The sequence below is a fragment of the Serinus canaria genome, chromosome Z, assembly GCF_022539315.1.
Source record: "Serinus canaria isolate serCan28SL12 chromosome Z, serCan2020, whole genome shotgun sequence".
In the NCBI taxonomy this organism is placed as follows: Eukaryota; Metazoa; Chordata; class Aves; order Passeriformes; family Fringillidae; genus Serinus; species Serinus canaria.
In genome coordinates, this window is record NC_066343.1 from 32,534,337 (window position 1) to 32,551,421 (window position 17,085).

General features: G+C 43.3%; 1 protein-coding gene across 5 annotated transcripts in view; it reads right to left on the reverse strand.

The window, feature by feature from the left end:
* Window positions 1-6,908: 6,908 nt before the first annotated feature.
* Window positions 6,909-17,085, reverse strand: part of PSD3 (pleckstrin and Sec7 domain containing 3) — a 120,907-nt gene continuing 110,730 nt past the window's right edge. For all 5 annotated transcript variants that reach the window (XM_018920928.3, XM_050986513.1, XM_050986512.1 and 2 more), the window contains one exon: window positions 6,909-16,177. In XM_018920928.3, the coding sequence (XP_018776473.1) occupies window positions 15,965-16,177 (213 nt within the window). In that variant the 3' untranslated portion in view covers window positions 6,909-15,964. The remainder of the gene's footprint in view (window positions 16,178-17,085) is intronic.

Consider the following 17,085-nt stretch of genomic DNA (forward strand, 5'->3'; position numbering starts at 1 on the left):
TAAAAGCACTAAGGGGCACTAAGATAAACAAAGAATTACATATTCCAATGACACCAGTAATACCAGCAGGCAGAACTGTAACAGCAAAAACCACAGTAGCATTATACCATTCAAGATGAGACAGTGCAAGGACTACTGAAATTTATGGAATAAAAGTTGTACTTTAACAGGAGGTACCTGAACAGAAAAGAAGGGGCCAGGGTTTTTTTTTCTCCCTTCTCATTTTAGCGCCCTGTGACAAAATCAGGGTTCCATGGAGTCGAATGGAAAACCATGAAAATTCCATTGCGTTGCGCAGGAATTGGTTTCCTTCATTCATTTTTTTCTTTTTAAAGCCATTTAGATGAGAGACAGATCAGAGCAAATTAACAGGGGAAGTTTTTGGGGTTCGGCATCCCAATGAATCAACAAGTTTTTTTCCCAAAATGCTCAGTTTTCAGCTGATGAAAGCTAGTACATATTCTCTCTCTTTAGCACCCAAGTGATCTTTCCTTGAACTTCTGCGAGATGGGATCAGTTGCACCAACTGTGATTTCAGCAGCTAGAATTTTTAAGTCAAACTCCTTAAATGCTTGAATCAAGTGGATATTTATACCCCTCAAATTCAAGGAATCAGCCTTGGTGAGTCAGAGTGAAAAGACTGCTCCTGTGATTGATCACATTAGTGACTCAAAGCCCAAGTACACATTTGAACAAACTAAACTGTCCCCAGGGCTCATAATACACTGTGCCAGGTGTTTTGCATTAAAGTCATACCAATCTCTGGAAGCCAAGCAGTTTGGAAAATATTAGGATTAATGTTTATTGGTATTGAATATACATAGCCAAAGCCCCTGCCCTGAAGAGTTTGCTGTTTAAATAGTATAGGCAGAACTGGCACGCACACATGCAGCTCTGGCCCTGGTCTGCTTCTGGGGAAGCTGAGGGAGCTGGGAACCTCTCAGGCTCCTGGCACAGAGGCAGATCACAGTGCAGCTGTGCTGGAGCTGATAGCCCCTACCAGGAGCACCAGACTCCCCTCTGTAATCATGAGAGGTTGGGCCCCAGACTGAACCATCAGCACATAGGAATCCCTGCAGGACTTTTGCAGCCCCTAACTCTTGGCAAAAGAGGCCCCATCAGTCATGCTGCACACTGAACTAAGCATCAAGACATGTTTGATGATTCACAAGTGCAGCAAGAACTCAGAGGGCTGCAAAATACCTCCAGAGCCTTGTTTGCGCCAAATTTCTTAAGAAGTTTGAATTAGCTAAAGATGTGAATCAAATTGCTGTGGAATTTAAAAACGAGATTGAACTTTTATGTCTATATTTTGAAAGTCATCTTGCCCTGGAAGCTACATGGAGGCCACCCTGCCTCTGAATTGGGAGGTCCACACCAGTCATCAGTGCAGTGCATCTCATCCATTTTAAAAGCAGAATTACCTCACTTGAGGCTATTCAGTACCCTTTGTGGTGACATCAGACATGGGAGTGGGACAACCTTGACTCACATTGGAGCTCAGCCATTATGTTCATGAAAATTGCCTCCACTGAATGCCATTGTGAGTTCAAAGGTTGGACACCTCACCTTCCTGACTGAGTTTTGTTGAGTCTTAATAGAAACAAGGAGAAACCAAATAAAAAGTGAGCAAGCAAGTCAGTGTAAACCAAGATACACATATCCTGGGAACAGTGCAACAGTCCCCAGTCTTCACACATATGGCAGTGTAAATGATAGAGCTGTGAGATCTAAGCACCATATCAATCAGAAATGTGATGTCTCAAAATCCCCAGTTCCAATGCTTGTCAGCTGGATGGAGCCCAATGCCCCAGGACAGAGAAAGGCAGAGTACTGCACTGAAGTAAAGCCATACTCCAAGAGGAGCTGTCATAGATGAAGCTCCCAGGAAGGCTGAAGCTGGACCAGAAGCGTGTCTTACTGGCTGACTGGGTCCTTCACAGAAGTAGTCTCCCATCTACATGCAAAAATTCCCTTTATATTGCTGAGGACCAGTATCTTGGTGTCTCAACCACCTTCACCTTCACCTTCACTCAGAGGGTTACATGCTCACCTGCAAGAGAGCAAGCAGCTAGGGATTATGTACATCTGTGGCTTCATGCCTCTTTTCAGCTCCCAAAGATGGATGATCAGACCCCAAAAAGGATCTAGTGAAGGATGGCCAAAAATCTAGCTTGAAAGGAGTTTGCAGAGAGAAAGAAAGCAGCAGAAGAGGAAAACACAGCTCTGTAAGGTTTCAATGTACCGAGTCCCCATCATATGCCTACATTTTGCCCACACACCGTTTAATCAGAGTGCCAGGGAGCCTGGCTCCCTGCCAGCGAGAATGAGGATTCTGACAATTTGTCCAAAGTGCAGTCAGAAATTGCAGCTAAAACGAAAGAGCACTTCATTTTTTAATTCTGTGTGTGTATGTATATGGGGTTTTTTTTCCCCCATGAAACAATTACAACCTCTGACTGCCGCCCACACTGCAGTTGCCAAAGAAACGCAGCGTGGGTATGGCTGTGGTAACAGGACTTGGGTTTTACACCATTCTTGCTTTCATTGGCTGGCTGCAAGGCCCCCACGAAACTGTCCCAGCAGCTAGACATGGAAAGTATTCCTGTCCCAGGCACAGACCAGTGCAAATTTCTGCCAAGGTGAGCATCTCTAGCGTCTTAATCACTCAGGCATTTATGCTGCTAATGTCATTGGCTCCATCCACCCCCGTCTCAGTACTTGTACTTGCAGGGTGCTCAGCACAGTTCAGCCTAAGATGGGATGGAACAGGAAGCAGAGCACACCAAGAGTTAGGTATCACACCCACCCTCACAGCAGCATCCCTGCCACCACCTTGATCAAAATAATTTCTTCTCAGAGGACAGGCACGTGTCTGTGGTGAAGACTGCACACACAGGCAAGTGTTCAGCAATGCACGTCTTGGTTTACAAGTCCTGACTGGAATTACCCTGAAAAGAAAAAGTGTACTTATTTTACACTGGACATTTGGGCAGAGGAAAGGGTTGCCCGAGCTGACTAAAAATATTCACCTTCCAAAGAGTTGATGAGGCATATCTACACTGCCCTTTTGAGTCAGGTAGAGCAGAAAGATGATTTCTGGCAGAACAAAAACCATTTTCTTGGAGAGGAAGAAAGCAAACCATACCCACCCCCCTAAACCACTTATTTTGAACAATTTTAGTATAGAAACAGTGGAAAACAGGCTTCAGCTGCGTTTTGGGTTTTCTTCCTGTCCTTTCTGCAAAGACATGCCCCATCCAGCAGACAGTGTGCAGTCCCAGGCAAGCTGCTGGCTTCCAAGCTACCAGGTGCAGGAAGGAATACCTGCCTTGGCTAACTCTGAGAATTTCACCCCTGAAGGCCAGTGCACAGCATGCTTTCCTGACCCTATGGCAAGTATTCAAAATGCCTCTGCAAACAATGGGGGAATAAGAAGCAAAGAGCACTCTGGTAAAGGGAGTGGTTAAGCAGCTTTCACAAGAGGCTGGTCCCTTCTTATTAATGGACTGTCTTTACAAGTGGTAAATTAATCTGTGTACTGTTCAGTTGGCGCCCATGCTTTTTCTTTATAGCCTTGTTCAGTTTTTGTCTTACCTGTGGTTTTCAAACAAATGCTCTCCCTTTGGGCAAACCCTCCTTGCAATCTTCTTTTCCACAGAGTTTTCAGTCTTCAATGCTATATTCTGCTCTCTTCCACAGATCTTTAGCCATCTGTAGACTTCCCCTATATTTTAAGACTGCACATAATAAAGGCCCTTCAATACCTTTACACATGCAGACAAGCAGTATTTGCTCAGAAAACAGTGCTTGTACAATATCAAAGTCTTTCCCTGAGATTTTAACTCACAGACCTCACTTTCCCAATATGTAAGCTCTATGCTGTTTGCATTCTTGAGATTTGTGGCCTGTGGTCACTGACATAATTCAAATATTTACAAACAGTTCCTGCAAGCGTCCTTGCAATAGTCAATGTGCTGTGGCTGAAGCAAGTTAAGACTAGGTAGAAAATGTTCTTTCCCTCAAGCTACTTCAGGAAGAACCTCCACCATTCACACTGCAAGGTCAAGATGTAAGTGCTATAACAAAATTACAGGCTTTAGTGACTAAGCATAACACTACTAAGGAACTGGTCAATCTATTCAGTAATCAGTACACTGATTATCAAACAAACACACCACTACTGCAATTCTGCAATTATACTGTTTTCCACCCTACTACACACAATTACAAAATGTGCTTATTTCACACTCTTAAATCTTATGAATCACATACATCAACTGTTCACTTACAAATCCATCACTTTACCTCTTTATATGACATATCACCACAGTGGAAATCTATCTCTCTGAAGCTTACCCTCTCAAAGCAAGTTTTTCAGACACAGTCCTCCTGAAGGGAATTCCTGGCAGATCAGGCTGCATATCAGCAATGCATCTGTAGGTGCCTGCACTCCTCCTTTCAGAAAGTTCCCTCTTCTTTTGTTCTTTATCAGATTTTTTTGCTTTAATTATTAATGTTTCTATTTCCTGGAACAACTTTTTTGCCACTCTTGTGCCTCTCCTTCTCTGCCCAGGTTCCTCCCTAAGACATACCTCTTGTTAGTTTATCCTCACTGGCCAAATTCAACAAAACCAGTCCCAAAGTCTGAACTTCCCAAGGTTGTTTCTGGGGCAAACTCAGCCTTTGATTACACCCTACCTGGGAAATGGGGCCAAAACCATCCCCACAAACTTTCAGTTCATAATAGCAACACATTACCTCCACATTCTCCAAGGCAAATAAGTCTACTTAGTCTTGATTCCTCCATCTTATCCCAGTTTAGCTCCTTGTCTTTGCATCTTATTGTGAGGAGCAAGCCATCAAAACAAAAACCCACACAATTTATGTATTGATCTATCCAAAAGCTAGCTGTGGAATGGGGCCAGAAAAAAATTGTCCTAAAATGAATGTGACCATGATACAGAAAACCTGGCAAGGTGGATAGCTGTTTTGCAGTAATTCATGTTTTCTAGGATGGCCCTTTTTCTGGTATAAATAGTTAGCATAGAGGCTGACATAATTTGAGAAACATCAATTTAGTAGCAAACATGGAAAGAAACAGATGCAATATGCAATGACCTGAAAAATAAAAACCTGGGTTATCATCATGTGATTTCTTTTCCAGCTCCACCCTTAAAAGCCACTGGGTATTTTTGCCCTTACCCTATAGATTAGGAGGCCACTGCAGCACATCAGTGCTCTGATGGGTAAGAACTTTCTTCTAATTTCCAATCTAGAGATAATCATGACAACTTCAGACCGAACTGTGCATTACTTTGGGCTAAGTCTCTTTCTCATGCTACATTATTTATGAATATCCAAAGAAATGTGTAACTGCTGTAGACTGCGGAGGTTTCTCCTGCATACACAAACTAGCCTTTTCAGTCTTCCTTGATAATTATATTCTGTGCTTGGAAACTTGAACTCAAAACGGACAATGAAGAGAATATAAATGCATTTGTCTTTCAGGTTTGCACCTGTTCTGTCATTTTGCTCTCGCTCACTGCATTGTGAGCAACGTGACGTGACTAATGATTCCAGGTAGAAAAACCACCAGAAAATGCTCAGCGTTGACTCTCAGCTAGGAAGAAACAGTAAGAAAAATGTGGTGAGCAGTACTGACATTAACATTCAGACACAGTTCAAACATTCATTTGGCCTTAGAGGAGGCATTTAAAACATCTTTTAAAATACTCCCACCATCCTTACCACCACTTTGTTTAGTCTTTTCATTAAAAAAATATTAATCCAGAAGTCTGTATCGGAATAAAAAATCCCAAGTGCTTTGAAGCAATGCAGGATAGTACAATAGAGGAAAAATCTGATACCCCAAGGCATAGTGTGTGTGAAAAAACAAACAAACAAACAAACAAACAAACAAAAAAACAAACAAACACACAGAGCCATCTCAAGAGTTAAAGTCTTACCGTTCATCTAAAGGCAACATTCTGAGGAAAAATATATAGAAACAGTCATCTGAAGATAGTCAAACATTCATAGAAATCTTGGTAAGTAATAACATGTCTTCCTTACTCTTCTTCCGAGTACAAGCTGCTAGCCCTGTTGTAAATCTTGGGGACACCCCACCTGTGTTGGACCCACCCTCCACACAGCGTACTACCTTCCCATGTTGAGCTATGTCCAGCCCAAGAACTGCAAGCACAATGCTCTCTGCTGTGTGTTGTAGAGAGTATTTCTCCTTACTTTCAATAGGCACAGTTTCTTAACCACACCCACCTCTGCCTTTTCACACTCCATCTTTTTCTTTAGTGTCTGACTCTTCTGCCTTTAATGGGTCCTTTCTTCCCAGGCACCATGTCAGCAGCAATTCTCAATCTCAACAGTGACCACCTCATATAAATGTTATAAATATAACATAACATAACATAATATAACATAATATAAATTCATAAAATATAAATGTTGAGATCAACTCCCAGTCATTTCTGAACAGCTGTTTGCTGCAGCTACACTCCTTTAATCCACATACTGGTAAACCCATTTTAAATCAGTTAATTCTCTTCTTGCTGTCTCTTCACAGCAAGCAGTGGTAGCTTTGCAGGCTATACATCCTGACAAAACTGGAAGGGATGCCACCTCTTGTACAGGTGCAGAAGGAAGAGAGATGTACTCCAGCTGCCCTCACACAGGACTAAAGTGCACAAATTGCCACTGGCTCCATTGTTTACCCCAACTGCAGGTCAGATCCAGACTGCAAGGCAGACAGTACACATATGCTTCAACTCAGGAAACCTTGAAACTACTGACTGCCAAGAGTCAGAAGTAGAGCAGTCAGTCACTGTAAGCCACCTTCATGTCCTTACTTGTAGGAGCAACAATTAGGGCTCAAATAAAAAACATTCAGCTGCAGAACATGAAATACATTTGGTTTATTTCTTTCTAAAGTTTGTACATATACATATATCATTATACATATGTGAGATCCTTCAATAGGGTTGCTTGAGTTCAATGACAAAAATTATTGGGAAGCTTGCAGGCTCTTTGTTGCCCGTAAGCAACATTTATTCCAACTAAAAAAACACAGAGGAACAGAGTTATAGTCAGGAACATGGACACAAGAGAGAAGTCTACTTTTTATCTCACAGTTTCAATACATCAAAGGCAAATTATTTGTCTGTATACTGTAGGCTTACTTTATCAGCAATGATAAATAGAGGAAAATATTTATATACAGTCACCTCAAGTGAAAAATAAAGCAATGTAAACTTAAATTCCAAAATATTATTTTAAATGATATAACAATATCCCCAAAAGTCCTTCTTCCAAGGGGAAGAGGACTGATTAAGTGCCTTCATTTATCAGGAAATGATCATTCTAGTACCAGATACATGAAGCAGAATAAGGGAGGGCATCCTGTGATACCTGTAGAAAAGAGTGACAACTCTGCTTCAGGAAACATCTCTGTGTAAGCAAGTACATGTTTGAGTCCTTACGGACATCAGCAGCACATGGAAAAATCTTCCCTGAATCAGGGCTTGACTTAAGTCTGCACATCTCTGACTCTAACCACCAAGTATGCTTTTCTGGCCATGTCTATTCCCAGGGACAAAATAGGGTATCCTGGTGGTAGGATAGTGTCAAACCTGAGATGATGACCTCTCTAAGAGTCAGAACAGCAAGTTCCATGCTGCTGGAAAAGATTTAATGGCTACCTCAATGTTGTTGCTTCACAGCAGACCAAGAAGTTACCACAAAGCATGAGACTGGGACTGTCTCTAGTGTATTACATGAAAAACACTCCAGCAATTCAGTGATGAGAGTAAACTGAATTCAAAGTTACCAGAAAGAAGGTTCCTACACATCACAGAAGCGATTGGAGACCACTCAGAGAAAAGGTCTTGCAAGGACTGTTGTCAAGTCCTGTAAGGTTAGTTCTGCACACAAGAGATGTATAAGGTGTATGTACACGCATGTGCAAAAAGTTTTTCTGCATCGCCACTGCTGAGAGTTATGCTTCCCATTGGCTACCAAGCAACACTGACTGAAAATTCTGTCCTCTTTCTCAGCCTAAGGGAAAACAACATAGCAACAGCTCGGGTGGAGGGTAAATGACACTTCTTAACTGCGACTCTGAAGCTGACAGCGCTCACCCTCATCTTCCCATCACCATGGAGGGCAAGAAACCCAAGGAAGAAGCCCAGTACCCAATAAAAGATTACAGGACTGCAGCTTGCCCAAAGCAAGGTGACACGGTGGTCTCCGTCATTTCATTTGGAGCTGCAGTTCACTTGTGTCTCAGTTCTGCAAGGCGCAATCACTGTGGCTGTGGTCCAGTGAAGTGCAAAGGCATAGTTTCACTATTGAAGTTGCTCAAGTGCTTCAACCTAACTGCATGATAAAGAATTTTATGACTCCAGTTAAGAATCACACCCTCAGCTTTTGTTCTCTCTTTCCAGTATAATGCAGATCATGCCACTGTTGCCCTACTAGAATGCAATAGGAAAACTCACTGGGTTTCTCTATGTCTTTTTCCTCAGACCAGCAACTTGTTAAAAGATTGTTCAGTACTCTCAAAAGAAACCTCTGGGAGGCATAAGAGAAGCCCGAGACAGATATTTCAGCCCTGTTGCTCTTCTCTTCCCTACAGAGGAGCTACTCTTTGAACAGCTGTAGAAAAAAACCCCTCTCTACTGCTGTGCTGCTGTATCTTCAGGAGACATCACAGGCACCTGTCCTTCTTGGACACTTTGGACATGATGTCCCTTTGCTGAATTTTCACAGAGCAAGGTCAACGTTTTCAGAAGTAAAGCTGTGCATTAGATCCCCAGAGCATGATTTTCAGAAGAAGTCAGAATGGATGCCCCTTGTACAGGCATCGGTTGATATAAACAGGGAGAAAGTCAGCCCAGTGTTAAGCTAGCAGAAAATTCCACCCACTAGCTCTTGCTTAGACTCTCAAATATATGCCTTGCTTTCAACATGCAAAATAACAGGCAGCCCCTGGTGGACAACACATGAAGATCAAGGCAGCTCAAAGTATATCTTAAATCTGCAAAAGGTCTGACAGCTGTTTAACCTCACTTGATAACAATTAGAACAACAAGCATCCTAACAATGTTTGCAGCTGCTGAATGCTTTGACCAAATAAGCCTCAGAAAAGAACAGCAGGTTCTGCAGTGCTGAGCCATAGAAGCCATACCATACTTAGGATATACACACATCTATAAGCATCACTTAAACATGTTCACCAAGTAATGTAAGTCTCAAAGTGTACCTCACAAGAGGAGTGATTTTAAAATTTTTCAACAGCTAAAAAACTCCGTCCTTTTAGCCAAATTATAATTCTAGACTCGAGTAAGAGGACACAGTTGTCATGAATATGTACAAATTTTAAAAAAAACCTAACCACAACCCACCCCTGTTCTCATCCTACAGTCTTTCAGAATCTGACAGCTCTGAGTATGAGAATTTCGTAAGTGTGTGAGTTAAGACTTATATTACCAGTAGAGTTTGTGCTGTGTGGTGACACAGACTTGATAGCATTTATCTCCCTCTTCCCAGCAAGAGGCTAAGGGGAGTTGGAGGATTTTGTGTCAAACAAGTCTTCATGGCAGTTTAGCCAGCTGCTCTGTCACTACACCATGATATCAATTGGTCCAAGCTGCAACTTCGCCTGTTTAGACAAAAATTGTCTTCTTGTGCTGGTCTCATTTAGGTGAATTACAGACAGGATCACACCAGAGTGGCTACTAATTACAGTGGTTTCCGTCAGAGAAAAATCCTGCCCTTGTGGCTTGTAGCACTTTCAATGCTTGCATTGCTAAGTGATGTACCTTTACTGGTCCAAATAAACCTCTGGCCTGTACCCCAGCTGGTTCCTGGCTCGCTTTAAAAGCAGATGCCATGGAAGGACCCTCAGTGATTAAAAATTTAGAATTTTTATGGAATAATTAAGCATTCAAAGGCAGGCAAGAGAGAATAGCCTAAACTAGCCTAAACTTGCTCCTTCTGACCACAAGCGCAAAGTCAGGTCAATGGTCCAACCTTTGTGAAAGTTCTTGCTTACATTTGGTAAGGGATGGGCCCTAATAAATAACTAAAACACAACTTTAATTCAGCTAACAAAATATTTGAGCAAGGGACATTCTCTCAGGCAAGGCTGGGCCTCCCTTATTTCAGTGTTGAACTGTATGCTGCCATCAGCAGAGCAGATACTCCCAGATGGCATTCAGACTTTTTCCAATGACCTCTCCACCTTGCTCTAATGTAAAGCAGTTTTCTAAGAAAGGTACTGTGGTATCCTTGGATAAGGGTGCTGCTGTGACAAGGAAGAAAAGCAGCGGGTGGTAAAGACAGTTCCTCAGCAGCACAGACTAGCGGGAAAGGGAAGCCAGCATTTCTCATTACATCCAACACTGAGGGCAATGCTAGACCTCACAGTCTCCAGCAGGTGACCAGCCATGGAGGGTGGCACTGGCTTCTTCATCCAGCATCACTGTCCTGTGCACTGATACTCAGCTCAGGTGGTAGCATTTCTCTGAAGGCTGACAAACCTCTTCCTGGAGCTCAGGTCTCCACAGTGATGCTCCAAGTGAAGCAACCCACTATGGTACACCTATGCTGCTGAGAGAGCTCTGGGAGAGAGGAGAGACCAGACGTACTGCTTCTATATGCACTAAAAATATCCTTTAAAAAGCACAAGCTGCAGACTAGCTTTTTCTGAGACAGCTTCTATGGTTCATCCCTCTAGGAAGCCTAGATACCAGATGCTGAGAACACACACTGGGAAGCAATGATTGTGCTCTGATGAGAAATGTGGACTTCTTAACTGCCCCCTCAGAGCAGATGTGATGTCCCAGAGCCTGGGGAAAGCAATAGTGGAGAAAATTTAAACAACCAGCAAGCTGCAAGTTTTCTTGGCATAAGATGCGAATACTGCCTTTAACCCTGCAGAAGTAGCCAGTAGAAATACTGGATATGAGAAGAGTAGAAATGTTGTCTAGCCTAAGTGTGGGAAGGGACTTTGCACCCCTGCAGCATAAAACTAGAGGATCACAGCAGTCTAAAACTCGGTCTCGCACCTCCCAGCTATAACTGTGGCTGGAAACACAGGCTACCAACAAGCAGAGTGAAAAAGCTGTTCACAGGGTTATCCATTCAATGCAGCACTGCTTCAGAGTAGGTTTTCTCAATGCAAGATAGGAGAGTCAAATTTTTTGGATTTCTGCAAGCATGGAAGAAAACAGACCTGTTATACAGAAGCAGCTGAGGTGCTAAGATGACAGACGAGCAGCTTGTCAGAAAAGGAGGAGGAGCTGTCAGACTAACTGCAACAAGACCAAAATTAATTTAAAAATGGAGAATGTAGACACAGTAAGCAGCAAGCCATCTGCAGAGAAAAGCCTTTCCCACTTTCAAGGGGAACATTGCCATACAATGCCTCTAAGAAGTCTGATGATAACCCGGTCATCTCTGACTTCTTCCACTGCCATAATCACATCTCCACTGAATAGCCCATTCCAGTCAAGCAAGAACCTAACTTCCCCATTGGAGAAAGGCAAAAGTTTTGGCTTTTTCAAGCCAGAAGAGCAACCAGCCTTGTTATTCAAAGGTATTGGAACTGTGAAAAGTCACTGAACAATTCAGTCCCTGGAGATCTGTTAGACCAAACTCCTCCTGGGAGCAGGCAGGATCAGAGGGAAAGTATTTTAGTGAGGAGCTGTTACTAATCATTAGAAAGTTTCTGGTAACCATTTACAAGTGACTGGCTACAGATTAAAAACTCTGAGTTGGCAACACAGCTGAACAGCATTCCCGCACAACTCTGCTACATTAATCACTCTGCTGACTGACTTATCTCTCTGCATCAACTGAAGACACAACATAAATACTGGATTTAGAAGCCTGTAGTCATGTTCACTGGTTCATGTGTAATTTATCTGCAAGATGCAAACACACTGCTAGTCCAGGGAGTCCCTTTTGCAGCCACTGATGAACAAAATCCATCTCAACAGTCCCCTGCATACTGCTGAATCATAGAAGAGAGTATGTTTTTGGCTTCAGGAGAGTATTTTACCTGTTTTGGTTGCTGGGTGGGAAGAGGGGAAAGCAGTTTTCCCCTTCTCCATCATCCCTCTGCTGTCAGGTGCAGACCAGTGGGGCCCTTTCCTGTCTCTCCTCCCTTAACTAGGGATAGCAGATGGTTCAGCCCCTGGAGCCAGCAACACTTCAGAGCTGGGAGGGTCCCCCCAGAATCACTGTCTGCATCTTAAGGAGAAGTAAGGAGGGGCTAGCCTGCTCCCCCTCTTTGCATCCCCACTCTCTACACGTAGGCAGAGGCCTCGCCTGAGCAGTGATAGCACACTGGAGCAGGAAGGGTGACAAGGAAGGATGGCACCTCCCTGCGTCACCAATGCAAAGGCTCTCCCACATGCACACAGGCTCGTGGCGGCCAGCCAGTAGCTCCTTACACTGAGTACACCCAGGAAACTGCAGGCTGCTCCAGTGATTTGCAGCCCAAGTCCCAGAGGCGGGCTGGAAACCAGCAGAATATCCTTACATACTGCAACCAGAGCTCCCGAGTCACTGCAGTCAAGCACTGATCTTCCCTAGAGACAAACATTTCAGCAAAGAAAGGCAGGGTGCAGGGTACCATGCAAAGCTACCTGGTCAGACTCTTAATGGTGCCACTTAAGGAGATGCACCACTTAGACCACCTGAGAACCTGCCCTATCCTTTATAGTATCATCAGGAGGGAAAACAACTAATTACAGTACTGATTGGTAGATGAACCTATTCCCAAGGGAGGGCAGGAGTCTTAGACTTTTGCAACAGGATCACATTTTTTTCTTGTTCTCCTAAGCGTGCATTTCTACATAGGTGCCTGGGATGCTTATAAATTGTAAAGCAACCAAGGAAAATGGCATTAGTTAAAACAGGAGCAAAAACTATAAATTCTGGGTAAACTGATCTGCATGCCTCAGCAGTCTCAGCAAGACTGCTCTAAGCTCAACAAATGTTTAATGACTAAAAAATGCAGTGAAAAACTGTATTTGATACACTCAGATGAGACCTAAAAAAAAAAAATACCCCATCTCTTTACAAGTATACATGGAAATAGATAATAAATAATGAAAAAAAAATCCTTTTTGCAGTTCACCTTTTGATTCTTCCTATTGCTTCAAATCATCTTTTCTGCAATGACTTTGAAGAGGAATTACCCAGTTTCTGTGTCAAAGCTGGAAAATGCATTTAAGAGGAGTAATTTCTTTTTGAGCTCAACAATTTAACTGGAATTTTCAGCAACCAAAATACGTTTAAAGCCAGGGAAGAAGAAAGTTAAATGTCACCTCTTTGCCTTTTGAAGCATTGCACTCCATAAACACATGAGGTTTGCCAAGCATGTTCTAGCCTGCCTTCAAAAAGATCATGTACTCAACACAACCCTGACAACCTAGCAGGGCCATTTATAGATCTGCAGCTTTTTTGGGTTTTGTTTCTGCTGCATGTATCCTATTGTTATATAAAATAATTCACAGAATGATGAACTGGTTCTGGCCAGGATGGGGTTAATTTATGCAGTAGCCCAGCTTGGACTTCAAAGTTATTCTATACTACCTCATGTCATTTTCCAGAAACAGGAGAAGATGTTCCTCCTGGGTCAGGAATTGGGAAGCAAATGGTTGGGTATTGTTGGGTTCTGCGTAGTGAGCATTTTTGAGCACTGTGTTATTAATACTGTTGTTGTTTACCATTCATTTTCTTATCTCATTGCCATTTCCAGTAAATTGTTGTTATCTCAACCTGTGATCTTTGTTCTTTATGCCTTCAATTCTCCTCTCCAGCCCACTGCAAAGATGGGGAAGGGAAGGAGGGAGTGAGCAAGGGCCATGTAGTTTGGACAGTCTCAGTGGGAACACTGAATACCACTCCTTAATCGTAACACAGAGGTCAAGTTTTCTTCCCAAAGGTGTATTCAGCATTCCCCAACTGTGGCAAATGCCAGATGGATGCACATCCCAACATCACTCATGAGAACAGTCTCATCTGTCTTTACTGCCAGGCTGCAGCTGCAAGGATCAATTTGCCCCAAAACCTCACATCTGAGAGTGCAGTATCATTGTTACAGCCAACAGTCAGCACAACACCAGGAAAGCTGTTGCATGGTGGTACTCAATAGGGAAGGCAAGTCATGCAGTGCCTGTTAAGGGCCTTTTCTCTTTGATCACTCCTAGTTCTCCCCACTGATAAAACTAGATGAATTGACTTGGACCCTTGGGAAGCCTGACAGAACACACATCCACTCAGGTAGCAGTTTTTTTGATGTGTGGCCCTTTGACTACTTGGGCTGAAAACACCAGTGCATTTCTAAACAGTCCCTGCATTGATCTTGACGTTTCTAACTGCATCAAGAATTGCATTCAACAAGAAGGCTGTCCTGTGCCAGGCACAACAGAATGAACAGCAAGGAGCAATTTTCAATTGGCCCTCAACATTATCTCCCAAGGTGCTCTGTGGGAAAGGCCAGTATGGTAGTACTACTTCATATAGGGAAAGGGTGACACAAAATGGGAAAGACCTGTCCAAGCTCACCCTGTGGGCCAGCATAAAAACTGAGATTAAAACTCAGGTAACAGGAGAGAAAGCACTCTCTGCAGAGCCATGACACTGCCCAGACAAGAGGGGCTGTGAAGTAGGAAAATTATTTCTATTTCATCTTTCTGCTCTCTGTGCCTGAAAACTGCTGGCTACTCCAAGGGTCTATGGCACAAACAGGGGCCTTTCAGGTATGGAAAGACCTGCCCATGGTGATCTCTTCCAGACCTGTGCTCCCCTTGGAAAACCTGGCACAGAGTATGCAGGAACTGTGAGCAGGTACCAGCCTCTTTGACCTATATGTGAGTGAAAGAAGGAAAATGGAGAACTGAGGAGAACCCCGTTCTGAAGAAAAAAGGCAAAGTGCTTTGTCACTATGAGAGGAATTGAAAGCAGCTCTCCATGCACACCAACAAGGAAACCCCTGGAAGGGGAAGCGACAGGACAATATATCATAAGGCTCTATATAGCAGCTAAGTGAGAGCGTATAGTTAAAAACTACACAGAGGCCCTTTGTCTTTAATATATATAATTAATATATAATGATAGTGGCTGACATCTACAGCAGCCTTCTCTGCAAATAAATGTGAAGACCAGATAGCCATTCCAACTGGGTAATCCTTAATTTTCCTGACTGCAGAGACAGCATGGGGTTGGATGCCTTCCAGCCTGCAAACTCAAGAGAAGGCTCTCTGCTTGGAAGGAAGCAAACAAATTATTCCAATGCCGTCATCTCAGCATTGCCAGAGGTTTCCAGGTTTCATTCCTTCACACTCGTGAAGTGTCTAGGGTCAATGCAGTAACAATAAGCAACAGTGACTATTTACTGTACCACCTGCTGCTAAGTACCAGTACCAACATGCCCCACATTGTCAGGAAACTAGTGTTCCCAGCACCCTAGCCTCTAGTTAGCCTTCTGCAGCTGCATGTTTGCACAGCTCTTCTCACAGCTACAGCTCACATTCACAGCACTGCAGCACTTGTCCAGTTATTTTTCCCACCCACCACGTAAATAAAGTGACAAGTGACTTGAGAGATGAAAGCCACATGCCGATGGGAGGAGATAAATGGGGAGGAGACAGAATAAATGTCACAGCGCTCTACCCCTTCCCAGCTCCTTTAGAATAACACAAAAAAGTCCCGATGCTTCAATTGCTAAATGATAAATTAACAAAGCAAAGCAAAGCAGGAGCAAAGACATCTCCCACAATCTGCACAGAAACAGCAAAATATACAATAGAAAATGTCACTAACACCCCATTCAGGCAGATGTACTTATTTTTTGTGAATGACAGGTTATTAAATGAAAAAATTTTGACCACCAATACTTTGCTGCATGGCTGTTCCCCTAGATGTCATTTCCACCCTAAGTGATCTTCTGCTTAATGCTGGGTGTTTCTGGCCTGTAGTCCTTCCTCTCTGAGACATTGCGTTTCACCTTGGCACTAACTGGAGACTCCTGATTCAAAGAAGGACTTGAGTGGGATTTCTTCAGTCCCGGCGCATCGTTCTCTCCTCCGCTCAGCAGCTCCTTCACCCCTTCTTTCAGTAGGCCAACATAAATCTCATAGCGATTTTTCTGGGAAATGAAAAGAAAGGCCCAAATCAGTCTGGAAGAAATTCTGCAGGGACACATGAGAGACAACCTAAGTAACTTAATGCTTTCTGCTGGCCTTGAAAGTCAGGAGTTCAACATGTATGCGAACAATGGTGCCTAATGTGGATATGAACAGCAGTGGCTAACGTAAACTAAACAAAGAGGATTTCAGGCAGACTGAGGCCTGGGGTGCTGTGTAATTAGAGGCACTCAGTTATGCAGTACACAAATCTGATGCTCCCATGAGTGGTGTCTCCCATTCCAAGTAACACCACCAAACAAAAGCTTGCTACTTTAGTCCTGTTGAGACCAAAGCCGTGCTCAGACATACTGAGATCCTATGTGCTCAGGCACGCATGGAGATAAAGTGCACTAAACTAAGAGACAACAAAAATCCTGCTGCGCTGCAATCCTGCACTCCTACCAGCAGGTCCTGCTTTTCCTGCTTTTCTTATCCACGGGGAAGAAACCAAAGCAGGGTCTAAGTTCAGACTGTACCAGCATGGCCACCACTAGGCGTGTGGGAGAATCTTCTGAAAGGCCAGACCTTAATGAAAAGGAGCAGATGTCAGGGCTATGACAGCAGCAAGGCATATTTCCCTGCTACGTCACTCACAGGGAATGATGAAGGTTGCTGCCTGTCCAGACATTTGTGTTTTTCAGCTGGAAAAAGTCCATGCTATTGTGCCCCATGCCCATTTGTTCTATTCCTTGTCTGGACCAGAGGAAGATTCTCTCTCCAACAGGAATATTTCATTCTGTTTGCTACAATTGCATCATTTTCCAAGAAACAATTCAGCAAGGAAGAAAATGAGGGTACAGTAACAGAAGACCCCTGAAGGGTCTTAAAACCAGATGTTGGGGCAGGAGGTCCTGTGAACAGAGCAATC